Source organism: Lithobates pipiens, unplaced genomic scaffold, assembly GCF_037356315.1.
Source record: "Lithobates pipiens isolate NorthernLeopardFrog02 unplaced genomic scaffold, aLitPip1_a1.2 Scaffold_35, whole genome shotgun sequence".
Taxonomy (NCBI): Eukaryota; Metazoa; Chordata; class Amphibia; order Anura; family Ranidae; genus Lithobates; species Lithobates pipiens.
In genome coordinates, this window is record NW_027507811.1 from 6933295 (window position 1) to 6960650 (window position 27356).

Here is a 27356-nt window from a genome sequence, read left to right on the forward strand (position 1 = left end):
TGCTACACTGTTATGCCCCCCGTACACACGTTCGGACTTTCCGGCAACAAAACCGTGGAATTTTCTTCGAAGGTTGCTGGCTCCAACTCGTCTTGCATACACACGGCCACACAAACGTTGGCCAACAATTACGAACGTGGTGACGTACAAGACGACGTTCCAGGACAGTCACAGCTGGGTGAGGAGTTGGAGAAGGAGTCGAGGGATGCTGCTCGAGTCGGGGCGACGGTGAGGCGTAGTCTTCTCTCACTCCCTCTTGGGCTCTTGGTTATGGCAAGCTGTCAGCCTCTTCCCAGGTGCCGGGACCTCAATCTTGCCATTTGAAAATGCTGCTGCCCCTGCACCCCACCACCAACGGACCAACAGCGGACTCTCCAGGGCCATGACAAAGGGGCAAGGCTCAGCTCAAGGGGCCGGACGGCTGCTTTTTGACCCTCCGCACTGGAGGAGGAGGAAGTGAAGCCCTCCTCTGCTTTGATTGCTGGGCAGGGAGGGAGTCGCGGCTGTGACATCACCTCAGGTGGAGGCGGAACCGAGCCAGCACTATCGCGGCTCAGTCCGCCCTTGTCTCCTGCATTCCAGACTGCTCACAGTGTCACTTTTATTCCGTGCAGGAGACGGGACTCGGGAGGACAGGTCAGGGGTGGGGCTTTTTTCGCACGGGGGGGGGGGGGTCCGCCCTAGGCCTGGGCCTTGTTGGCCTAGGCCAAGAGACAGCACTGGTTGGAGGTGGTGATGTTGATGTGGTTGGAGGTGGTGATGTTGATGTGGTTGGAGGTGGTAATGGTGCGGAGGAGGAATTACGGGAGGAATGATAGACGGGTCTATGAACTGATGGACTTATCTTTGGAGTCTACTACAGACGTCCTGAGATTTATGAGAAGGGGGAGAGTCGGCTGTTCCAACAAGTACAAGCCGGTAAAACCAAACTACTAAGACACAAGATTAAGACTAAAACTAAAACCTACAGGATGGGCCTTACTTGTAGTGTTAGAAAAAGGATTAAAGGAAAAGAAAAGGACATTTCACCATACAGATCTGAAGGAAGACTTTTATCAATCAACTTACAAAGAATTTCATGATTGTAAGAACATAAATATTTAATTTTAATTTGTTTAATGTAAAAAAATGTCAAACAATGACAAATTCTGATCACCGTGAAAAACATTTCCCTCACACAAATTTCCTATCAAATACCGTATTTTTCCTTTCCTGATGGACTCCATGGCAGCATACGTTTTGGGTAGCCTTGCCCTCGCCCCTACCCCATAGGACCCCACTCCCATAAATTTTCAGGCTGAGCTAGAGGCTGCGTTCTGTAACTAGCCTACTCGTGACACTGGGAGGGAACTCCTGCTGCCATGGAGCCCATCAGGAAATGAAAATTGAGGTAAGTATCTGATCGGAAATTTTCAGTTTTCCTAACAGGCTCCATGGCAGCATACGTTTGGAAACTAACTAGCTCAAAAAAAACAAGGGTGGGAAGCTGAAAAAGGTATGGTTTCCAACATAGCATGATCCCCATGTCAGGAACCATGGAACAGAAGACAGAAAATGTGGTAAAAATCACACCTTTTCATAAAATGGTAAAACTAGTAAACGTAGTAGTAAGCCAGGAAATCAGGAAGCCAGAGATCGGCGTAGTCAGAGGCAGCAGATTGCACCATGAACCAAAAGCCAGGAAAATTTTCAACAGGAACACAGCAGACAGTATCTGGATATGTTGACCATGGCAAAGGCACAGGAGATCTGATCCAGGAAGTTTAAATAGCGAGCAAGGCTGACTTGACGGCAGCAGACTGGATCAGGAACCAAAAGGGACATCAGCCAGCAGCCAGCAAGGCTGACTGACAGCAGCAGACTGGATCAGGAACCAAAAGGGACATCAGCCAGGCAAGTCTTCAACAGGAACACAGCAGAGAGTATCTTGATATGTTGACCATGGCAAAGGCACAGGAGATCTGATCCAGGCAGTTTAAATAGCCAGCAAGGCTGACTGACGGCAGCAGACAGGATCAGGAACCTAAAGGGGCATCAGCCAGCAAGGCTGACTGACAACAGCAGACAGGATCAGGAAGCAAAAGGGATGTCAGCCAGGCAAGTCTTCAACAGGAACACAGCAGAGAGTATCTGGATATGTTGACCATGGCGAAGGCACAGGAGATCTGATCCAGGCAGTTTAAATAGCCAGCAAGGCTGACTGACAGCGGCAGACAGTTTCAGGAACCAAAAGGGATGTCAGCCAGCCAAGGCTTCAACAGGAACACAGCAGAGAGTATCTGGATATGTTGACCATGGTGAAGGCACAGGAGATCCGATCCAGGCAGTTTAAATAGCCAGCAAGGCTGACTGACGGCAGCAGACTGGATCAGGAACCAAAAGGGACGTCAGCCAGGCAAGTCTTCAACAGGAACACAGCAGAGAGTATCTGGATATGTTGACCACAGCGAAGGCACAGGAGATCTGATCCAGGGAGTTTAAATAGCCAGCAAGGCTTACAGAGGGCAGCAGACTGGATCAGGAACCAAAAGGAACGTCGGCCAGGCAAGTCCTCAACAGGAACACAGCAGAGAGTATCTGGATATGTTGACCATGGCGAAGGCACAGGAGATCTGATCCAGGCAGTTTAAATAGCCAGCAAGGCTGACTGACGGCAGCAGACTGGATCAGGAACCAAAAGGGATGTCAGCCAGCCAAGTCTTCAACAGGAACACAGCAGTGAGTATCTGGATATGTTGACCATGGCGAAGGCACAGGAGATCCGATCCAGGCAGTTTAAATAGCCAGCAAGGCTGACTGACGGCAGCAGACTGGATCAGGAACCAAAAGGGATGTCAGCCAGCCAAGTCTTCAACAGGAACACAGCAGTGAGTATCTGGATATGTTGACCATGGCGAAGGCACAGGAGATCCGATCCAGGCAGTTTAAATAGCCAGCAAGGCTTACAGAGGGCAGCAGACTGGATCAGGAACCAAAAGGGACGTCGGCCAGGCAAGTCTTCAACAGAAACACAGCAGAGAGTATCTGGATATGTTGACCCCCACGAAGGCACAGGAGATCTGATCCAGGGAGTTTAGATAGCCAGCAAGGCTGACTAAGGGCAGCAGACTGGATCAGGAACCAAAAGGGACTTCAGCCAGGCAAGTCTTCAACAGGAACACAGCAGAGAGTATCTGGATATGTTGTGGAATGATGAGTGCTGGCAATTAACCAACAGCTGAGCAGCCTGAGCTCAGAGAAGAGAGGACTGAGCCCAGCCCTGACAACCCATGACTAAGCTCTGGTGAGGGGGGGGGAGGCGGAGTGAAAAGCGTTGGGCACATGGCCTGGTCGGAGTCCAGGCTGAGGTTGCCACTCCATTCATTGCAGTAGATGTGCGACTTCAAGGGTTTTCCCTTCCTTCCTTGTTTTCAACATAGCCAACAGAAACCATATGGATAGATACTAACTATAAGGCAGCCACCTGGATTCCAGAGGTAGGAACAGCAGAGCACACCATCGTGCTGGGCACAGGTCACCCACTGTTAGCAGGGCATCCGACCTTGCTTGCGCAACTGCTTGGCAGAGCTTCCGTTATTACAGATGCCAATCTTCTTCGCATGTGTGCCATTCGACCCCCCCTCGCCGTTAGCTGGGAACTCGGTGACTACTGGAGCCCTATCCCCGAAACTTCTGGACACCACAGGATGCTTCCAATATCCGTACGGCTGTCCCACGTCAGACCCCCATCACCACATCTTCCAAAAGGTAGGAAACTTCATACAAAGTGGTCCTATGAGTGAGAAGGACAAAACGGGAATGCCGCCTCTGGCTCAGCCTGAAAATTTATGGGAGTGGGGTCCTATGGAGTAGGAGCGAGGGCGAGGCAACCCAAAACGTATGCTGCCATGGACATCTGTCAGGAAAAAAAAAAGCTGATGTAAAGTAAGACTGGATTTTGTTGAAAACTAAGAACAGGAATGCGCCTTCTTACCCACGTGAGACCTCTGATGTGTTTTAAGATTGGACTTGAGCGAAAAACATTTCCCGCACTCGGGGCAAGAATACGGCTTCTCCCCCGTGTGAGATCTGTAATGCCGGACCAGCTCCGATTGATGGAAAAAACGTTTCCCGCACTCAGAACAGGAAAGGATCTTCTCGCCTGAGTGAGACCTCTGATGTGTTTTAAGTTGGGAACTCTGTGAAAAACACTTCCCGCACTCAGGGCAGGAATATGCCTTCTCACCCGTGTGACATTTTTGATGTTTATTGAGGTAGGATTTCTGTAAAAAACATTTCCCGCATTCAGGGCAGGAATATTCCTTCTCCCCCGTGTGAAACCTTTGATGTTTATCAAGGTCTGATTTCTGTAAAAAACATTTTCCACACTTGGGACAGGAATACGGTTTCTCACCCGTGTGAATCCTCTGATGTATATTAAGATAGAACCTCTGTGAAAAATATTTCCCGCACTCAGGGCAGGGATACGGCTTCTCCCCCGTGTGGGATCTGTGATGTCTGACTAGTTGTGATTTATGGGGGAAACATTTGCCGCACTCAGAACAGGAATGAAGTTTCTCACCCGTGTGAGACTTCTGATGTGTATAAAGGTGGGAACTCTGCGAAAAACGTTTCCCGCACTCAGGGCAGGAATATGCCTTCTCCCCCGTGTGAGTGCTTTGGTGTTTTACAAGGCCCGACTTTTGTGTAAAACATTTTCCACACGCAGAACAGGAATGCGGTGTCTCCCCTGTGTGAGACCTCAGATGTGATTTAAGATAGGACTTTCGTGAAAAACATTTCCCGCACTCGGGACAAGAATACGGCTTCTCCCCCGTGTGAGATTTGTAATGTGTGACAAGTTCTGATTCATAAAAAAAAGATTTTTCGCACTCAGAACAGGAATGGATCTCCTGACTTGTGTGGGATCTCCGATGTACAGAAAGATCAAATTCAGAACTAGAACTTTCCCCACATTCAGGACACACAAATTTCTCCTCCCCCTGAACTCCGGCACCATCCCTCACAGTACGAGGTTGCTCAGAGTCGGAGGGATTCCGTGGTCTATCCACACTGTGAAGTCCACCATCCATAGTGGAGATCATTGTCTTTTCTCCTCCACAATCTCCTGTGATGTCCTCATCTTCCATTCTACAACCTGGAGATAAAGTGAGACGATCCTTTGAGGGTTTCTCCATGGCGTGTCCTGGAAAAATAGAAAAACATCATCAATAGATATGAGAGGGTTAGTTCACTTCCATCAAGATCCCATCTGGATCAGGTAGATATGAGTGAGGAGATGTTCTCTGTGGAGGTCCCAACCAGCCGGGACTTTTCCCCCCTCTTCAGTCCTTTGGTCCTCATCCCAGATCACTTCTACATTTACACAGCCTTGTCAGAAGAGCAGGAACCAATGGGGGGCTGGGAGGTCCATGCTCTTCACACAACCACAAGCCTAGGCACTGGGTCATGTGATCTCTGATAGACAAGAGGGTCAAAGTTCAGACTTACAGACCTTTTACCATAGAACAAGTGACCATAGGCCTAGGCTTCTGGTGATATGCAGCATTGGAGGGAGCTTGGAGCAGGATTTTCTCCTGGAAAGATAAGTGTTCCAGTCTTTACGTTTCTCCTCACTTTTCATCCCAAGTTTTATGTTAACTACTTCCAACAAATTTGCTTCCAGAAGAGGAACCAACCTAAGCCCCTGTACACACGGTCGGAGATTTCCACAACCAAATCCGTCGGATTTTGCCCGTCGGATTTTGTCCATCGGATCTTGTCCGAAACTGTTGCATACACACGGTCGGACTAAGTTGTCGAAAAATCCGATCATTCAGAACGTGATGACGTAATTTCGTTACGATGGGACTAGATTCAGGCTAGTAGCCAATAGCTTTGATGTAGGAATTTGATCTGAGCATGCGTGGCACTTGGTCTGATCAAAATTCTCTACACATAATCGGAGTATGTCCGATCTAACCAGTTGGTCGGGAAATATTTCCAACAAGTTGGAAAATTGGGTCCGACGGATATTCCGACGGAATCAGTCCGATGCATACCACACACAGTCGGATTATCCGACAACACGGTCCGATAGAACACATTCCGACGGATTCTCCGACCGTGTGTACAAGGGCTTAGAAAGTCTCAATCTGTGTTATCATATCTGTGCTACTGTGACTAGGAGTGACCCACAACCTAATACTGCCAGCTGAACCACAAATAGGGTATCAGTACAGGGAGGGGACCATCATCAACCTATTATTGGCTGATATCACTCAGCTCCCGTCCTACTCTGGACCAATCAGTGAGCAGTAACAGTAACAGAGATAAGAGAAGAATATATGATGGGTCACCTGTGCTGATTTCTGTAGGAGTGTCCTCCTCTTTGAATGTCCTCGTCATTCCAGCCTCCTCCGTATATTGCTGATCATCCCTCACATACGTCTCTTCTACTTCACCCTCAACTTTCATGTCCATCAGATCTTCACCCTAAACCAACAGAATGGAAGAAAATAACATCTGTAACATAGAAGTATTTATGATGTGAGATCACATAGAAAATATCATCTTGTAGAATCCACACATCGTCTCCACATGTCAGAGTGTTCAATCACTTTATGTTCCCGACCCTCAACTCCACCTACCTGATGATGGTGGGGGATGGTGTGACCTTCCTGTGTGGAATACAGAGGACGGGGACATCTCTCTGGTGGGTTTCTGTAGCTGGATGACTCCACCATGGTGTCCTGGTACAGATCTTTGTGTCCTTTTAGAAACTCCTCCATCACCCCATCCTCATCATCCTCCTCTTTTATTTCTTCTTTGAGATCAACTTTAGAATCTCTCAGGTTTCCACTCTGAATATATAATAAAAATGACATCAATGGTAACAATGCAGATAATGTACAGATCCTAATGATACTATCAGTGATTGTTCCTCATCTACCTGATGATGGTGGGGGATGGTGTGACCTTCCTGTGTGGAATCCCGGGAATACAGAGGACGGGGACATCTCTCTGGTGGGTTCCCATTACTGGATCCATCTGTAGGAAACACACACACTGACTGAATACATTGTTTCTATGTGTTTATCAGATGATGGGGGATCTAGGTGGAGCCTCCGTACTGCTCTCTCCTTTACAATAAAGTCTCCTCTTACCCGGTGATGTGAGGGGCGGCTGATTGTCCATCATGACGTCCTTGTAGAGATCCTTGTGTCCTTCTAAATACTCCCACTCCTCCATGGATAATTTCCTAGAATTCCCAGTACGGCTCACCTCTCCTGTCAGCAGCTCCATCATCTTCTTGGTGACTTCTAGAATCTTCTCCATGTTGTGTCTCTCAGGTTTTAGGGAGTCACATGGAGGCACTGTGATGGTCATATGATCACCTGACTTCACAAGAGGAAATCTCTGTATTGAGGAACCAAAAGGAATATAATGTTAGAATCCCAGAATCCTCCTCACCTCTCCAGTCAGGTCTGTATTTTATTAATAGAGATAAGAGTGATGTCATGTGACCTCCCAGAATCCTCCTCACCTCTCCGGTCAGGTCTGTATTTTATTAATAGAGATGAGTGGTCATGTGACCTCCCAGAATCCTCCTCACCTCTCCGGTCAGGTCTGTATTTTATTAATAGAGATAAGAGTGATGTCATGTGACCTCCCAGAATCCTCCTCACCTCTCCAATCAGCAGGTAGATGATCTCCAGGGTGAGGTTCAGTATCCTCTCAGTCATCTGACTCCGGTCCTCCTCCATCCTCATTGATGTTATCATGTGATCTATGTGGGTTTCTCTGTGGAGGAATAGTGGAGAATTATCTGGATTGTATTGGTTGGATAATATTAGGATGGGGATATAAGAGGTTAACAGTCGAGCTCCCCCCATTGGAAATTGGCATATGCAGATTGGGTTACTTTGTGTTTCTTGCCCCCGGCAATAAATAGGATCTTTCTTTAATTGTCTAATAGTTACTTTTAGAGGGCAGTAGAGGAGTTATAGTCAGGTGTGGGGGACCTATAGTAATGAACACTGCGACCGACCTAGCCGGGACCGAGGCTTTTGGAGAGGACAGAATTCTATTCTCTTGCCTACTGAATATGGGCCCTGGATTTTAAGGGAATAATATTCTTTGCAAGGTGTACCTTGAAGTAATGTTACTTTGGGGTCAAGTCCATGCCCCCCCAAAACACACAGACACTGGGAACCCTGTATATGCCATATTATAAATAGTGACTGCTTCATAATGTTGGAACTCCTAGAAGATGCTGATGTCCTCAACTCCAGCCACCTGTCTGTCTGTTATAATGTGTTGTTTTTCACCCATTGTTGTTTGTGTTAATTAACTCTGCTATTGTGTTAAGGAGTTCTGTGTTGATATTTATGATAATGTGTATTGTAGTTAGGGAGCGAGGAGACAACAAGGCTAGGACCTGAAAGGTCATATCTCTGAGTCACCTAGTCTGGAAATGATTAGTTAATTAATTCAAGTTAATTTATGTTTCTGGTTACAGGTGTATTGTTAGCGTAATATGAGCTGGAGAGCCTGGAAGCTGAGCTGCTATGGATATTGATTGAATCCACATTTCTTACGGTATCACCGGACCGACTGAAAGATTCTGGTACAGTAAGAAAAGAGGTGATAAGGTAGAAGGGGATTTGTGGTAGGAGGATAATTTTCTTCTTTTGGGGGGGGGGGATTTTTCTGACACATAATGCTCATACACCTGGGGGGGGCGCAGTTTGGAATGTTCGCACTGGGCTCTAGATGACCTTGTCCTGCTCCTCAATATATGAGGGGGTCTGAGATCAGCCAATAATGGGTGGAGGAGGTCGATAACCTCACCCCTCATTATATGTGGGGGTCTGAGATCATCCATAGTGTCAGTGTGTTGGATCTGGTGATAGTGAGTGGACAGGGAGAGCTCGTTCATAGGCAAACATTTGTGGAGGTGGGGGATGAGATTCAGGTTGACCTCAACCCTGGGTTGCATGTGGATCTTCTGGATTCGTGTTTTGGGAGAACTTTTAGTAAATTTTGCGTAAAGTTTAGAATAACCTACATTGGTAATGTCACTGATACAGTCCTCCCCCATTATTGGCTGAGCTCAGACCGCCTCTAATAGTGAGGGGCGGGGTTATCCACCTCCTCTCCTGTTATTGGCTGATCTCCGACCCCCTCTAATATTGAGAGTCAGGGTTTTTCCACCTCCTCCTCCATTATTGGCTGAGCTTAGACCCCCTCTAATAATGAGGGGCGGGGTTATCAACCTCTATTATTGGCTGAGCTCAGACCCCTCTTATAGTGAAGGGTGGGGTTATTCACCTCCTCCTCCATTATTGGCTGATCTCCGACCACCTCTAATAGTGAGAGTCGGGGGCTATCCACCTCCTCCTCCATTATTAGCTGAGCTCCGACCCCTCTATTAGTGAGGGACGGGGTTATCCACCTCCTCCTCCATTATTGGCTGATCTCCGACCACCTCTAATAGTGAGAGTCGGGGGCTATCCACCTCCTCCTCCATTATTAGCTGAGCTCAGACCCCCTCTAATAGCGAGGGGCCTATTATTGGCTGAGCTCAGACCCGTCTTATAGTGAATGGTGGGGTTAGCCACCTCCTCCTCCATTATTGGCTGATCTCCGACCACCTCTAATAGTGAGAGTCGGGGTTATCCACCTCCTCCTCCATTATTGGCAGATCTCCGACCCCCTCTATTAGTGAGGGACTGGGTTATCCACCTCCTCCTCCATTATTGGCTGATCTCCCACCCCCTCTAATAGTGAGGGTTAGGGTTATCCACCTCCTCTCCTATTATTGGCTGAGCTCAGACCCCTCTTATAGAGAGAGTCTGGGCTTATCCACCTCCGCCTCCATTATTGGCTGATCTCCGACCCCCTCTAATAGTGAGGGGTGGGGTTATCCACCTTGTCTCCTATTATTGGCTGAGCTCAGACCCCTCTTTTTTTTTTTTCCAAATATATGTTTATTCATTTTCAAAATTTAGGCAAAGAAGCCCGACAAACTCACAGCAGTGGTAAAACAGTAGAGGTCGCAGCCTCCGAACATCGTGCTCTGGTAACTGCAAAAATATTTAAGTACATTCCGTATGAATGAGAAAAGATCCACCTGAGATGTGTCCGACTACCACCTCACAACTTTATCTCGGAGGCTCAGGAAAGGCAAAGCTTACCAACAACTCTGAGTCTCCAAGAATCAGTCCGCATATACAAGTGAGGTCGCCCCCTGCCATAGCGGGAGGCTGCCGTCGGAAGAAAGATAGAGAGTTAAGTAGCAAGCAAAGAAGGGGGGGGGTGGGGGTAGGTAAGTGAGGGGAATGGTGAATGCTCCGTTCATTTCCATTACCATGCAGGATCAGATGGTGTTGCCTCCAGCCTAACAGGTTACGTGTGCTCAGACCTGAAGAAGGGATTTTCCTTCTCCTGAGTGTATAAACATGTTCCATAGGGACCAGGTTTTCCTATATACTTCTTGTCTATTTTCGGCAGTCAGGATCAAGTCCTCCATTATATTTATCTCCTCCACCTTCCTCACCCACATCGCTGCTGTCGGAGGACATTGCTGCTTCCATAAAATCGGGATGCAGGATTTAGCTGCATTAGTCAGGTGGCGTAGTATGGACTTTTTATAGCGTTCCGAAGGTAGGGTAGATATATGAAGCAGGAAGAAGGCCGGGTCGTTTGGTATCTGAAAGTCCGTGAATTTCTAGGATATAGTGCGCACCACATTCCAGAATGTTGTCAACTGACGACAAGCCCAAAACATGTGCAACATCGTTCCTCTTTCCTTCTGACACCTCCAGCAATATGCCGACGCGTCAGGGAAAATGGCGTGTAAACGACTAGGCGTCAAGTACCACCTCGTCAGGATCTTGTAATTGGTCTCCTGTATTTTCGTACACAGGGAGGACTTGAGGGAGAACAGACCCCTCTTATAGTGAAGGGTGGGGTTATCCACCTCTTCCCCATTTTTGGCTGCATTTAAGCTGCTGACCAGAATCAAAGGCTGTGCAAGGCATTACGGTTGAGCACCGAAACGAATCAACCAAAAATTCTGCCGACATTTGAGTCCCGGAAATTGGGGTCAAATTTCTGTACAACCTGAATCTCATCTCTCATTACTAGAGATGGCTAAAGTCGGAAGGCGATTAGTGGGAAAGCTGAGACATCTCCAAAATGAAGAGAATGTTCCGGCCCCATAAGTGGGGAAATGTTCTGCCCTTGAAGGGGTTAAAGGGGTTGTAAAGGTTCGTTTTCTAAATAGGTTCCTATAAGCTAGTGCATTGTTGGTTCACTTACCTTTTCCTTTGATTTCCCTTATAAATGTTTTTTTTCTTTGTTTTCTTTGTCTGAATTTCTCACTTCCTGTTCCTCCTCAGTAAGCTGTTCAGTAAGCTGTTCTGGCTGACTAACCACCAGCTCGGATGATGGTGAGAAGTTTACTGAGGAGAAACAGGAAGTGAGATATTCAGACAAAGAAAAAAAACATTTAGAAGGGAAATCGAAGGAAAAGGTAAGTGAACCAACAATGCACTAGCTTAGAGGAACCTATGTAGAAAATAAAAAACGAACCTTTACAACCCCTTTAATGTGTGTTCCACGATATATATGTGTTCCACGATATATATGTGTATCATCTCCTGGAGATAAAAGACATCACAGTGACTATGGAGGAAGAGGACGGACATGACGGGGGGTTACTGGGTGTAAATATAAAATAAGATTTTATTACCTCCTCTAATGCCACTTCCAGCAATGTCTCCTCTCTACTTCCACCCGACTCACCTCTCACCCCGAACTTCCTATTTACACCTGACATCACTTCCTGTCTGTACCTGACATCACTTCCTGTCTTCCATAGAGACTTCCTGTCTGGGTAGAGAGGTGGTGAAAAGATCACCACCTTTTGGAGCTCAGAGGCAATCGAGTACTGTCCATGATACTTTTTTTATTTGCACTAACATCCAATTTTTCAGGACCAGCTTTCGCGGGATATCCGCTTCATTTTGTACCGATTCACAAAAGTTTTAGCAAAATGTAAAAAAAGCAAAACAAAAAAAAAAAAAAAAACACACAATCTTCGAGGCAAAGGGAAAAAAAAGAGAAAACCAAACACAAACAAACAATGGTACATGTGTAGCACTTACCCCCAAAGGAGCGTCTGAATTTTTCTGGGTTTACCGATTACCTCAACCAGCTCGTACTCGTTGTCCTTGTCTAGGGGTTCCCAGGGTTGATAACCCAGTAATTGTAGAGACCGACACTTGAATTCCTTGTTAGGATTTTTATTTTGCATAAAACAGTTGAACAAACTCAGTCTCTAAGTTGGGATGGGAATAGAGGGTATCAGGATGAAGTTTAACTCAGGTGCTTGGAACTGCTGACTTCAAATAAAAGTCTCTTTCTGTACCTAATCCAGGGAATAGCCACTCGCAACTGGACTCTTTCACTGTTGGATAAATCCTTGAGCTTGGATTTAGCAGCCAACAGGTAATTCTAGCTTTGCAAAGTCTCTCACGCAGACTTGGTTGAAAAACGTAGTTGTAACCGGAAGGATAGAAGTAGGAACTTTTCTTACTGTACCAGAATCTTTCAGCCGTTCCGGCGATACCGTAAGAAATGTGGATTCAATCAATGCCTATGGCAGCTCAGCTTCCAGGCTCCTACCGAGCAGCCAGCCTTTTGTGTGGCTCTCTTACTGATTGCATGTAAAGTTGCTGGGCCTCTCCAAACCGGAGACGGCACCGGAACACCTTAGAATCCTCCTTCCAGTTACTGCACCTCAGACTAGCCAGTTCCGAGGCTCGGAAACGGATGGATCCACACCCCAGGCCATGAGGGCCCCCCGGGGCTGGTCAGGAGGACCAGGACCACAGAGTCAGCAACAACTTCTGGACCGGAACCCAGAAACACGTGACTTCAGCACCTTAAGTACCCTCTCCCGGAATACACAACGAGACAAACGCCCACTGATTGGCTCCGAGAGAGAGATTGGTACATAATGCGTCCAACCAGACTGCGTTCTAAGGCCTCTCACAGGTGCGAATCCCACCTATGATTAGGCAGAACCTTAATACATCCAAACTGATGCCAAAGCACAATTTAGCACAATTAACCCCAAAACGTAACTATAGTTTTGGGCAAAAATGTAATTTACGAACATAGCACGTACTCATTAGGAGTACTGGTGCTACACATGGCAATGGTAATGAAACTAGCAGCCCCTAGAAACATCTCGTAGTGCAAACACAGCCTTGTGGCTACTCCTACCAAGGGGCGTAGAAATATATTGCTGCCTAGTCCAACAAGCCAGGATTCCTCCAAAGGTTTCTAGGGATTCCTTGAGCAATGAACAAATTCTGTCTCCCAGTAACAACTGTCACCCTGCTTCGCACTAATCTGTTGTAGCTTGTGGCACACCTCATCAGTAGTATGTTGCAGGGTGTGCAAGATGTCTTCCGCTCTGCTAATGCAGGTCTCCGTCCCGCGGTCCTCAATTTTGGTGGTGAGCATGCTCTGGCACGAGGCAATGGCATTGAGTACTTTTGGAGTGCTCCATGTCCGAAGAGGTACCGGCACCATCTTTGGCCTGGTGGTCTTCTTCAAAGCAGTGGTACCTGGCAAGCTTGTCGGCAGCCTTTTTTGGTGGAGACATATTCCAGAGGTGGTCGGGGGAGTCCCTGGGTCCACAAATATGGCGGCTGCTTTCTATTCGGAGTTTCACAATAGGGGCTGCAAGTAGTGGCTGACTAGCTGTGGAGGCCGGCGGCTGCAGCAGGAAGAAACTGGGCTCAGGGTGGTCAGGCCCACATTGGGTGAGGCAAAATGGCTGCCGTACCAGGGACTAGGCCTGAGCTGCGGACTGTCCCTCCAAATGCTGCAGGATGAAGAGGTGCCGCTACAGCAGTTGCAGGTGGTCAGGTGGCTGTAGCAAGCAGAGACTAGCCCCGGGGCGGTCAGGCAGGCCATAAATACTTGCAGGGGCCGCCCCCAGGTGGAGCAAGATGGCCGCCGTCCCAGGATCCAGGCCAAAGCAGCGGTCTGTCCTACAGACAGCCACATGGTGGAAAAGTCTGGCAATAGTGGCCTCGGGCAGCGCTTTAATCAGCTGGCAGGCTCCGAGGACCGTGCAGGGAACAAAGTAGACCTGCCGGGATGCAGAGGCTGGGTAGGATCGGCAGGAAGACTGTTGCAGGAGTATGGACAAGCAGAGTATTCACTACATGCGTCCTACTCCATCACTCTCCAGGCCATGCCGCCTCCCAGTAACAACTGACATCAATAATCTGTAGGGGAGACACACGATTTTGAGGGTTGTTTCCTGGGTATTGCAGTGGTTGAGGAGGATCTCCTGGAGGCTACCAAGTAAGATTACCACCTGGCTAGTAAAGGCTAACTGTATGAAATAATACCGGCTATTGTGGCCCAATATTTGCTGGGCAGGTTGTCAATTACAATCTAGCTTCTGATTGGATGTCATGTTGGCTTTGTTTACAAGTCAAAATGAGGCTTGGTTAAGCAGAAGTCATCATCACACTGGCAAGGGGTGGGGGAAAAATCTAGCTTCTGATTGAATGTCGTATATGGGAAGGTGAAACCCCTAGGATGGCCATCAAGCTGTGGGATTGGGTATCCCACCTATTGACACGAATGAGGCTTGGTTAAAGGGGAAGCTATGGGTGATCTAATATAGTGATTGGCCAAATTGAGTACTATGGGAGGGGTGGCCTCTTTGGGAATCTGATCAACCGATTGGCTATCGAAAATGAGGCTTGGTTTGAGCGGGAAATGCCGAGGGCCCAGAGCGAGGCTAGGTGAGGATGTGGCAGTATAAATAGAGGTGACACAGCGTGCCGCTCGTGCCCCTGGATGACGCAATTTTTTTGTGAAACGCATAGGGCTGAGCGATGCGCTGACGTTACCCCTTACGAAGGAATTGTACCCAGGAACGACAAGTTTGTCCGTTTGCGTCCGGACGGCGCATCGGACTTAAGGCTGATCTTTCCTTTGTGCTTTGTAAGTGCATTTTTGTTTTTATATTTGAGTTATATTAAAAGGTTTTACACTATTGGAGCTTCATTTCTTTTGCATGGAATTGGCACATATGACCTAATATATGGGAGATAACTAAAGATACTTGTTTGACAACCTGGTCATGATATCGGTGGAGGGAGGAGAACAGCTGAGACCCTTCTGAAGTGGGAGATATCTATTGTTACATGCTGTTGGTGACCCTCTGTAGTGGGGGGTCATGAAATTTTGGTAAGGAGTAATTTTGGCTGTATGGTGGTGGATCAAGCACTTGCTACACAGTAGAAGATTTGACGATTTCATCTATATTGGACTCTGTTGGGTTTAAATGTCTATATAATTACACATTGGGTGTTCACCGTTTTGTTTTATATATTTTTTGTTTTTCTTTTTTCGTTGTTCACTGTGATCAATTATCCTATAACCCTTATTCTTTAGGACTGGGGGTAATAGGCCTAATTTTGCACATCATTATTGAAATTTTGTCTAATGTTTTCTACTTCATTGAATTTTATGTGGGTTTATGATTTAGCGCAGCTTACTCAATTTTTCATGTGTCAATTACAAAGCTTCATTCAGCTGCAGCTTCACCAAATATTCATGTTAACTGCATGATGACTTGTGTCGAGAGATAGCTTTACAAGGGCCCGCCTTGAATGATACTCCACCTGAGTGAACAGAGCGGCTCCGGCAGTGCCTGTGCAACCCGTGCCTTTCCTGAGAGCAGAGGCACACTGGTGGTGGGCCAGGAGAAGGGTGGCTAAGCCTGTGTGGCGGGAAGGATGCCAGCTTTTACTTATTAGTTGCCCAAAATCGAAGCCTCTTATTCTAGGCCAGCGATGGCGAACCTTGGCACCCCAGATATTTTGGAACTACATTTCCCATGATGCTCATGCACTCGGCATCATGGGAAATGTGGTTCCAAAACATCTGGGGTGCCAACGTTCGCCATCACTGTTCTAGGCTGTCCAGCCAAACAAAAATCGAAGCCTCTTATTCTAGCCTGTCCAGCCAACCAATCGACCTAACAGCTCTCAGACCCAAGTCAAGCTACCTCACTTAGCTTACAATGCACTCGGCATCATGGGAAATGTGGTTCCAAAACATCTGGGGTGCCAATGTTCGCCATCACTGTTCTAGGCTGTCCAGCCAAACAAAATCGAAGCCTCTTATTCTAGCCTGTCCAGCCAACCAATCGACCTAACAGCTCTCAGACCATGCTCTTATACCATGTCCAAACTATCCCAGCTGTAAGCCACCCAGCCTTCATGCCCAGATCCAGCTAGCCCACCCAGCTTTTAACCCAAGTCCCAGATTCCCGACTCAGCTGTCCGGCAAGGTCCAACTAACTGTCAACCCCAGCTTTTAAGCCAAGGGGAAGCTTGTCCTTCAGGGTAACATTTACACAATTTCTTCAAAATTGCATCAGCATAAAGGCAACCGTCCAATTTTGGGAAACTATTACCGGTAGGTGACGGTTGGCTTCCTTCTCGACACAAAGGCAGAGCACATGCAGAGAATGAATTAGAAGATGGGACTGCACTCCACAGAGGGCATTTTTGTCTCAGTCACCCTTCTTCTGACCCAATTTAATTCCCGGAATGAACTGTAAAAATTTTTTTTATGCAGGAGCATCGACAATGGTGGAGAATCTACCTGTCACGCCAGAGTTGTGGTCTTTTCCTCTGAACAGATTCCCGTAACCTTTTCAGAATTTCCAAGTAACAATGTTGATTGAGGGTTGCACCCTTTTCTATGGACTCGTAGCGAACAAACCCCTTGTGCTCAAAGAAATACACCAGCATGAGCATATGAGAGTTTGAACTCTGTCCACATTTGCATCTGTTTTTTGTGTTTTTGGCTACCCACTTCTTTTGTCACCGTGGACATCTTCCTGCCGCTCATTAAACCACCTATGCCATTTAAAAGCAACCTAATGTCTTCATGGGACGTTCATCATAAGCCTGTAGTAACTGAGCTAAAGTTTTACTCACACGTTTGCCAATATTCATGTAAAATTTGATGTAAATCCGTTCCTATCACTCATTTTCTGCCAACAACGCAATACACGTGAAGACTGAGTAAGCTGGTCTTTGACATGGGTGCGTGCAAGTTAGAACACATCAGGACACGCTCGAGTGCGATTGGCTGACCCACATTAGTTGTACCTGTTGTCCTCTCTACAAACATTTAAACTTCATAATTTATAAAGCTTGTCTGAGATTTCAGAAAGCAGGGGGTGCGGGGGAGCTGAGGTTACACTCTGCAGAGATTAGTAAGATGAGTTCTGTGAGCTGATTGGAGGGGAGGGACACATCCCTTTCATACAGCACATAGAGCTGAAGTTGTCAATCACAGGCTGTGTGCTGGATCTCCCTCCCATTTCTCTTTTGATGTCAGGAAAACTTGCCAGAAGTGACTCATTCTGATAAAAGAGGAAAGAGGCAGCCAATAGAAATGCCACTTAATGCTCTTAACTGAGACAAGTACAATAGGATAATGCCATAGGATAACAATTAAACTAAACTAAGCGATAGAGAGACAGACAGAGAGAGGGAGAGTTCCAAGATCAAGAACCAGTTTTCTTATGATTGCTTAACCACTTGCCGCCCGCCCTATAGCAAATGGACGGCGGCAAAGTGGTTTCATAATCCTGACCGGACGTCATATGATGTGATCAGGATTGGGGCGCGCAGCGCGGCGATCGTTGTTGCGGGGTGTCAGTCTGACACCCGGCAACTACGATCTCGGTAAAGAGTCTCCGACGGAGACTCTTTACCACGTGATCAGCCGTGTCCAATCACGGCTGATCACAGTGTAAATAGGAAAAGCCGGTGATCGGCTTTTCCTCACTCGTGTCTGTCAGACGTGAGTAGAGGAGAGCAGATCGGCTGCTCCTCTTACAGGGGGGGTCTGTGCTGATCGATTATCAGCACAGCCCCCCCGAGGATGCCCACACTGGACCACCAGGGACGCCACCAGACCACCAGGGATGCCAAGGACAAGGTATGCCACCCTAGACCACCAGGGATTCTAGTCAGTGCCACAATGGATGCCAATCAGTGCCCATAATGGATGCCAATCAGTGCCCACAATGGGCATCACTGATTGGCATGCATTATTGATTGGCACTGATTGGCATTCATTAGTGCAATATATTATAATACAATGCCGCCTATCAGTTCCCATCTGTGCCGCCTATCAGTGCCTACCCATGCCCACCTGTGCCGCCTACCCATGCCCACCTGTGCCGCCTACCCATGCCCACCTGTGCCGCCTAACTCATGCCCACCTGTGCCACTTATCCATGCCAATCCATGCCGCCCATCAGTGCCACCCATCAGTGCCGCCTATCAGTGCCACATATCGGTGTCCATCAATGCCACCTCATCAGTGCCACTTCATTGGTGCCACCTCATCGGTGCCCATCAGTGCTGCCTTATCATTGCCCATCAGTGTAACCCCATCAGTGCCCATCAGTGAAGGAGAAAACTTACTTATTTGCAAAGTTTTGAAACTGAAACAAAAAAAAAACTTTTTTTTTCAAAATTTTCGGTATTTTTTTATTTGTTTAGCAAAAAATAAAAACCCCAGAGGTGATCAAATACCACCAAAAGAAAGCTCTATTTGTGGGAAAAAAATGATAAAAATTTCATTTGGGTACAGTGTAGCACGACCGCGCAATTGTCATTCAAAGTGCGACAGCGCTGAAAGCTCAAAATTGGTCTGGGCAGGAAGGTGTTTAAGTGCCCGGTATTGAAGTAGTTAATGTGGGGAGTCCTGTTTCATAAGGAAATTGTGGACCAGCTATAACAGACTGTTTTTTGGTGTACAGACTATTACTAGCCGAGTTTTAAAAACTTGTCAGAAGTGACTCATTCTGATAAAAGAGGAAAGAGGCAGCAGATAGAAATGCCACTTAATGCTCTTAACTGAGACAAGTACAAAATATAGAGGGATGTGCTCTGTTCAGATTTCATGCCTGAGGTTTACAGCAACCACTTTAATTCAAGTTGAACAAAAACTTTCATTTAAGTTTCTCAACAGCCACAAAGATTATGTATTGATCCATTGTGTATGCACCAAATGACTTTGCAAACCAAGTTATTCTCTTGTAAATGTAGCAGTGACATCATCACTATGAGCTCACTACAATCTGTCTGCAGAAAACTACAGGATGGGGGCTACAAACCTTTTTAGATAAAAGCCCAGCAGAGAAAAAGCTTACTGGAGGACTCTGCCATAGGATAACAATTAAACTAAACTAAGCGAGCGAGATAGAGGGAGAGAGAGTGTCAAGAGCAAGAACCAGTTCTCCTGTGATTGCTTAATGTAGGGAGTCCTGTTTCATAAGGAAATTGTGGACCAGCTATAACAGACTGACTTTTGGTGTACAGACTATTACTAACACTCAGTAGCTGAAAATTACCGTAATATCTAGTGTATGAATGTTTTTATGTATGCATATTTTGTAGCATTCTGTATGACTTCCTGTAATTCGTTTTTAACCACTTCCATACTGGGCCCTATTCTGGCACTCCTTCCTCTCCTACATGTAAAAATCATAATTTTTTTGCTAGAAAATAACTTTAGAACCCCCAAACATTATATATGTTTTTTTTTTTAGCAGAGACTCCAGGGAATAAAATGGCAATTGTTGCAACTTTTCACGTCTCAAGGTATTTACGCAGAAATTTTTCAAACCGTTTTTTTTTTTTAAATAACAGATTCATGAATAAAAAAAAAAAAAAAAAAAGTAAAGTTATCCCAATTTTTCTGTATAATGTGAAAGATGATGTTACGCTGAGTAAAGAGATACCTAACATGTCACGCCTTAAAATTGCGCCAAACCTTAGTACATTGGTACTTAAAAATCTCCCTAGGCGACGCTTTAAACGTTTTTTTTCTTACAGATTACCAGTTTAGAGTTACAGAGGAGGTGTTGGGCTATAATTGTTGCTCTGGCTATAACGCACGTGGCGATGCCTCGCATCTGTGATCTGAACGCCGTTTACATATGTGGGCGCAACTTACGTATGCGTTCGCTTCTGCACGCAAGCACGCAGGGACGAGGGCACGTTAAAAAAAAACAATTATTGTTTATTTTACCTTTTTTACACTTCCTCTTTACATTTTGTTTTTGATGACTTTTATTCCTATTACAAGGAATGTAAACATCCCTTGTAATAGGAATAGTGCATGACAGGTCCTCTTTATGGCGAGATGTGGGGTCTATAAGACCCCACATCTCTCCTCCAGGCTGGAAAGACCGAGATCAGGCGAGTCCCCGGCTTTGTTTACATCTGCCGGCACGGACATGACGTCAGAACGATGGCCGGGGGTCATAGAGATGACTGATATGATCAACTTCCGGCGATTCGTTCTCCAGCTCGCCGCCGCCGCCTGTAAGAATGACCAAGTGGCTGAACTGCTGCTGTGATTGTTCGCCGTCCGAAAAAAGATGATATCTGAGTGATGCCTGCAGCTGCACCCATCATTCAGATATGTAAGTGTGAAGATTACTGCGCTAACTCTAATAAAAAAATGGAAAGCTGCTACATAAACAAGGTGACAAGAAAAGAGCGAATGGTAAATAACGTAGCGCTAAAAATAAAAAGTGAACACATATATCAATATATAAGTGAAGAGTGCAAAAATCAATTATACAGAAATGACAAAAAATAGAAATGTTAAAAAGTCCCATGGATGTGAAAGTCGGTTCTCGACCCCATGTGACCCGTGTTCTCTTTCATTATTGGTCCCGATACTGAGGCTTGGAGCCCATATGGTCAGGTGACGTTTTTTTTTCTCTCCAATCACTGGCCTCGGAACTGTCGAGGTCCAATTGGATCTCAATTATTGGTCTCTTATCCCTATGTCATTTATAAATATGAGCAATGTGGGTGGGAGCTGTTGTATGCCCCAGTTGAAGTCCTTTGTGATGAAACGCGTCGGTCTAGGCTTTCTGCTCCTCACATTATCCTCTTTGTCTTTATCCTGTGGTCACAGTTTTTATTCCCTTTGACGTATGCCGGTTTTTAGAAATTAAAAAAAACAAATTTTTTGACCTACACCATATGGAGGCATTTTTTTCTTTGAATAACTTTCCGGACGAGAGCTTCTTCGCGATACAGTTGGTCCATCCACGCCCAAGGTCCAGCCCTGGTGTCCTCTTCATCCGAGGTTCGGTTGGGTGGTTGTCCACAACACCCTTGGAGTCGTGTTTGGGTTCCTTTTGAGTTCCGTTGATCCGCCGATCCCGGCATCCATGCCTGTTGCCGACACTCGAGTCCACCCGTTCCGGTAAGAGCAGATATACTTCCCCTTTTTTGGTTGAAGATGTGCCATCCTTGATGCTTCTCATGCCGGACAGTGCCAGCGCATTCCATCCTTCATTATTCATCATTTGGTGGTTGACGCATACGGCCCTTCTCAGGACTTCACATTTCCATTGGTGTCATTTCTGTTTAACCACTTGCCGACCAGCGCACGCCGATGTACGTCGACAGAATGGCACGGGCAGGCAAATGGACGTACATGTACGTCCCTTTAAATTTGCCGCCCTGCCATCGGGAGCACGCCGCCGGCGGCACGCTCCCGCGCTGGTCGGGACCTCCGTGAGTCCGGTCGCGGGACCCGCGGTGATCGAGTGGCCAAATGAAGAAATGCCGTTGTAAACAGCATTTCTCCATTCTGCCTAGCAACTAGTGACGCTGATCTCTGCTCCATGTGATTGGAGGAGAGATCAGTGCTCACTAAATGAAAGCCCAGCCCCCCCAACAGTTAGTAACACACCCCTAGGAACACTTAACCCCCTACACTGCCACCCATTAGTTAACCCCTTCACTGCCAGTGTCATTTACACAGGAATCAGTGCATTTATATAGCAGTGATTACTGTATAAATGACAATGGTCCCAAAAATGTGTCAAAAATGTCCGATGTGTCCCCCACAATGTCGCAGTCACAATAAAAATCGCTGATCGCCACCATTACTAGTAAAAAAAAAATAATAAAAAATTATTAATAAAAATGCTATAAAACTATCCCTATTTTGTAAACGCTATAACTTTTGCGCAAACCAATCAATAATCGCTTATTGCGATTTTTTTTACCAAAAATATGTAGAAGAATACGTATCGGCCTAAACTGAGGGAAAAAAATGTTTTTTTTTATATATTTTTGGGGGATATTTATTATAACAAAAAGTAAAAAATAATGCGTTTTTTTCAAAATTGTTGCTCTATTTTTGTTTATAGCGCAAAAAATTAAAACCACAGGGGTGATCAAATACCACCAAAAGAAAGCTCTATTTGTGAGAAAAAAAGGACGTCAATTTTGTTTGGGAGCCACGTCACCACGACCGCGCAATTGTCAGTTAAAGCGACGCAGCGCCGAATCGCAAAAAGTGGTCTGGTCTTTGACCAGCAAATTGGTCCGGTCTGTAAGTGGTTAATTGATTTTTGCGCCCTTCATCGTTCAGATATCACCACTCAAAGCCAAAGACGTCATATAACGTCCTTGGGCTTGAAGTGGTTAAACACGGCAATCGTCTTTCGTAAATGCACATTAATGGGCTACAGGGGTTGTTTCTTTTAGGATTACTGTACGTATCAGACAGCCAAAAAAAAACTAAAATATCTTGTGGTTGAAGATTGTGATGGTGCAATAAAATGGTCGGTGCCGCCACGTAGTCGGATCTTCCCTTCATCTACAAGCAATATCTAGCTTATTATGTCTTCCTATGAAGCTTCTGCTGAAGACCAAGGAAGGTCAGACCACATTGTTAGATCGACTTAACACCAGCAGTATTACGCCTTCCTCTCAGAGTAAGCCAGACCAAACTTTATTAGGAAAAAAAAATTGTTTACTAAGGACTTCAAAGTGTTTCTTACAATATGGAGATCAGAGGAGCGCTCAGCCACGTGTTTTCTGAGGTGTATATGAAGGTGAGCTTCTTCCCGGTGTGAGATCTCTGACGTACACCAACATATGATCCATACAGAAGACATTTCCTGCACTCGAAGGTTCGTCTGAAGGTTGTGTGGGTTCTCTGAGGTTTGGTAGGACAAAAAAAAAAAAACATTTCCCGCACTCAGAAATTAGGCTTCTCCACCGTGAGGGATCTTTGAATGTTTCCCAAAATTTGATTTCCATTAATAACATTTGGAGCACTCAGTATTTCCCCACATGTGGTATATCTGATGTTCAGGAAGACTGGACTTCCATGATTTTGACTATGGCGTCCCAACCCCAGGCATGTACTGGCCATTGGGACTACAGGGAGTTTCCCGGTGGGCCGATGGCTCAGTGGGCCGGTCAGGTGCAGTCTTGGAGCCGCTCCTCTCTGACAGTGAGTGATCGTGATGTCACCCCTGTTAGCCCTTGTACACACGGTCGGACATTCCGACAACCAAATCCGTCGGATTTTGTCCGAAACTGTTGCATACACACGGTCGGACAAAGTTGTCGGAAAATCCGATCGTTCAGAACGTGGTGACGTTATTTGGTTACGACGGGACTACGTTCAGGCTAGTAGCCAATAGCTTTGATGTAGGAATTTGATCTGAGAATGCGTGGCACTTTGTCCGATCGGAATTCTCTACACATGATCGGACAAGGTCCGATCGGATCATGTTGTCGGGGGGAAAATTTTATACCCAAGCTGGAAAACTTGGTCCGTCGGATATTTTACGACGGAAACCGTCCGATGGAGCCCACACACACGGTGGGATTATCCGACAACGCGGTCCGATCGGACGTTTTTCCCATCGGAATGTCCGACCGTGTGTACAAGGGCTTAGGAGGAGCAGCTGCCGTCACTTGCTGGAGAGAGCATTAGGCTTTCTGCTCCCTTTAGCCTGCAGGGGGAGATAGACAGCTGGCAGACGTTCCCCCACGCCTGGCATCTGAAGACTTGGCTTTCGTCAAAGCATTTTTCACACTAAGAACAGGATTGGGTCTTCTCACCTATGTGAGTCCGCTGATGTTTGCTAAGAAGGGGCTTTTTTGAAAAAGATTTCCCGCACTCAGGGCAGGAATAAGGCTTCTCACCTGTGTGAGATCTCTGATGTCTAACCAGCTGTGATTTCTGTGCAAAACACCTTCCGCACTCGGGGCAGGAATACGGCTTCTCACCCGTGTGAGTTCTTTGATGTTTTACAAGGCTTGATTTTTCCGCAAAACATCTTCCGCACTCGGAACAGGAATAAGGTTTCTCACCCGTATGAGACCTCCGATGCGCGTTAAGATGGGGCTTGTGTGCAAAACGTTTCCCGCAATCTGTGCAGGAATATGGCTTCTCACCTGTGTGGGACCTGAGATGTGCATTGAGATTGGACTTGAGCGAAAAGCTTTTCCCGCACTCGAGGCAAGAAAAGGGCTTCTCACCTGCGTGAGATCTTTGATGTAAAACAAGGTCTGATTTGTGCGAAAAAGAGTTCCCACACTCGAGGCAGGAATATAAAAGACAAGAAAAGTTGACCGTACGAGGTTGCTCAGAGGGACTCCATGGTCTATCCACACTGTGAAGTCCACCATCCATAGTGGAGATCATTGTCTTTTCTCCTCCACAATCTCCTGTGATGTCCTCATCTTCCCTTTTACAACCTGGAGATAAAGGGAGACGATCCTTTGAGGGTTTCTCCATGGCGTGTCCTGGAAAAATATAAAAACATCATCAATAGATATGAGAGGGTTAGGTCACTTCCATCAAGATCCCATCTGGATCAGGTAGATATGAGTGAGGAGATGTTCTCTGTGGAGGTCCCAACCAGCCGGGACTTTTCCCCCCACTTCAGTCCTTTGGTCCTCATCCCAGATCACTTCTACATTTACACAGCCTTGTCAGAAGAGCAGGAACCAATGGGGACTGGGAGGTCCATGCTCTTCACACAACCACAAGCCTAGGCACTGGGTCATGTGATCTCTGATAGACAAGAGGGTCAAATTTCAGACTTGAAGACCCTTTACCATAGAACAAGTGACCATAGGCCTAGGCTTCTGGTGATATGCAGCACTGGAGGGAGCTTGCAGCAGTATTTTCTCCTGGAAAGATAAGTGTTTCAGTCCTAATGTTACTCCTTAGTTTTCATCCCAATAGAGTTTTATGGTAACATTTAGCTATAAGTCGGCTGGAAGAAGAGGAACCAACCTAAGAAAGGCTCAATCTGTGTTATCATATTGTGCTACTGTAACTAGGAGTGACCCACAACCTAATACTGCCAGCTGAACCCCAAATAGGGTATCAGTACAGGGAGGGGACCATTATCAACCTATTATTGGCTGATATCACTCAGCTCCCACCCTACTCTGGACCAATCAGTGAGCAGTAACAGAGCAGAGATAAGAGAAGAATATATGATGGGTCACCTGTGCTGATCTCTGTAGGAGTTTCCTCCTCTATGAATGTCCTCGTCATTCCAGCCTCCTCCGTATATTGCTGATCATCCCTCACATACGTCTCTTCTACTTCACCCTCAACTTTCATGTTCATCAGATCTTCACCCTAAACCAACAGAATGGCAGAAAATAACATCTGTAACATAGAAGTATTTATGATGTCAGATCACATAGAAAATATCATCTTGTAGAGTCCACACATCATCTCCACATGTCAGAGTGTCCAATCACTTTATGTTCCCGACCCTCAACTCCACCTACCTGATGATGGTGGGGGATGGTGTGATCTTCCTGTGTGGAATCCCGGGAATACAGAGGACGGGGACATCTCTCTGGTGGGTTTCTATTAATAGGTGAGTCCATCATATCCTTGTATGCATCAGAAAACTCCTCCATCACTCCATAATCATCATCTTCCTCTATAAACTCTTCTTTAACAACAATATTATAATACCCAAGATTTTCACTCTGATAAAAAAAAAAAAACATTTATTGTAACATATAGGCTTGTATTCAAATTATAACCACTAATAATTGTTAATAACCTACCTGATCTTCTTGTATGGAATCCCGGGAATACAGAGGACGGGGACATCTCTTTGGTGGGTTTTGGATTTTGGATGACTCCACCATGGTGTCCTGGTACAGATAGTTGTGTCCTTCTAGAAACTCTGCTTTCTCCACCACCCCATCATCTTTACAATCTCTCAGGTTTCCACTCTGAATATATAATACAAATAACATCAATGGTAACAATGCAGATAATGTACAGATCCTAATGATACTATCAGTGATTGTTCCTCACCTACCTGATGATGGTGGGGGATGGTGTGACCTTCCTGTGTGGAATCCCGGGAATACAGAGGACGGGGACATCTCTCTGGTGGGTTCCCATTACTGGATCCATCTGTAGGAAACACACACACTGACTGAATACATTGTTTCTATGTGTTTATCAGATGATGGGGGATCTAGGTGGAGCCTCCGTACTGCTCTCTCCTTTACAATAAAGTCTCCTCTTACCCGGTGATGTGAGGGGCGGCTGATTGTCCATCATGACGTCCTTGTAGAGATCCTTGTGTCCTTCTAAATACTCCCACTCCTCCATGGAGAAATAGACAGTGACATCCTGACACCTTATAGGAACCTGACACACACAATGATACAGTCACCATCCAGACACATCCCTTGTCTGTTACTGGATAATGTCCCAGAATTCCCAGAATCCTCCTCACCTCTCCTGTCAGCAGCTCCATCATCTTCTTGGTGACTTCTAGAATCTTCTCCATGTTGTGTCTCTCAGGTTTTAGGGAGTCACATGGAGGCACTGTGATGGTCATATGATCACCTGACTTCACAAGAGGAAATCTCTGTATTGAAGAACCAATAGGAACATCATGTTAGAATCCCAGAATCCTCCTCACCTCTCCGGTCAGGTCTGTGATTTATTAATAGAGATAAGAGTGATGTCATGTGACCTCCCAGAATCCTCCTCACCTCTCCGGTCAGGTTTGTTTTATTAGTAGAGATAAGAGTGATGTCATGTGACCTCCCAGAATCCTCCTCACCTCTCCGGTCAGGCCTGTGTTTTATTAATAGAGATAAGAGTGATGTCATGTGACCTCCCAGAATCCTCCTCACCTCTCCGGTCAGGTCTGTGGTTTATTAATAGAGATAAGAGTGATGTCATGTGACCTCCCAGAATCCTCCTCACCTCTCCGGTCAGGTCTGTGTTTTATTAATAGAGATAAGAGTGATGTCATGTGACCTCCCAGAATCCTCCTCACCTCTCCGGTCAGCAGGTAGATGATCTCCAGGGTGAGGTTTAGTATCTTCTCAGTCATGTGACTCCAGTCCTCCTCCATCCTCATTGGTGCCATCATTTGATCTATACAGGTCTCCTTGTAGACGGATAACTTT

At 46.2% G+C, this 27356-nt stretch overlaps 1 protein-coding gene across 2 annotated transcripts; it reads right to left on the reverse strand.

Annotated features, from left to right (window-relative positions):
* Positions 1-1039: 1039 nt before the first annotated feature.
* LOC143955725 (uncharacterized) lies at positions 1040-27354 on the reverse strand. 2 transcript variants are annotated; one of them, XM_077465842.1, is made up of 6 exons: positions 27224-27354; positions 26246-26806; positions 25986-26156; positions 25698-25904; positions 25407-25542; positions 1040-5185 (listed from the first exon to the last, which is right to left on the reverse strand). In XM_077465842.1, exons 3-6 carry the CDS (start codon positions 26067-26069, stop codon positions 3948-3950), a joined length of 1665 nt encoding a protein of 554 aa, XP_077321968.1. In that variant the 5' UTR covers positions 26070-26156; positions 26246-26806; positions 27224-27354; the 3' UTR covers positions 1040-3947. The 2 variants fall into 2 exon arrangements, with proteins under 2 accessions (XP_077321968.1, XP_077321969.1); XM_077465843.1 differs by lacking the exons at positions 25407-25542; positions 25698-25904; positions 25986-26156; positions 26246-26806; positions 27224-27354 and adding exons at positions 6339-6474; positions 6630-6842; positions 6932-7129.
* Positions 27355-27356: the final 2 nt, after the last annotated feature.

Bases quoted from the DNA above. Each gene is read 5' to 3' on its own strand.
- LOC143955725 (XM_077465842.1), bottom strand. From the start codon at position 26,069: ATGGTGGAGTCATCCAAAATCCAAAACCCACCAAAGAGATGTCCCCGT. The intron at 25,905-25,985 runs GTAGGTTATTAA...TTTTTTTATCAG, and splicing joins ATTCCATACAAGAAGATCAG to AGTGAAAATCTTGGGTATTA. The intron at 25,543-25,697 runs GTAGGTGGAGTT...CTGTTGGTTTAG, and splicing joins CCATCCCCCACCATCATCAG to GGTGAAGATCTGATGAACAT.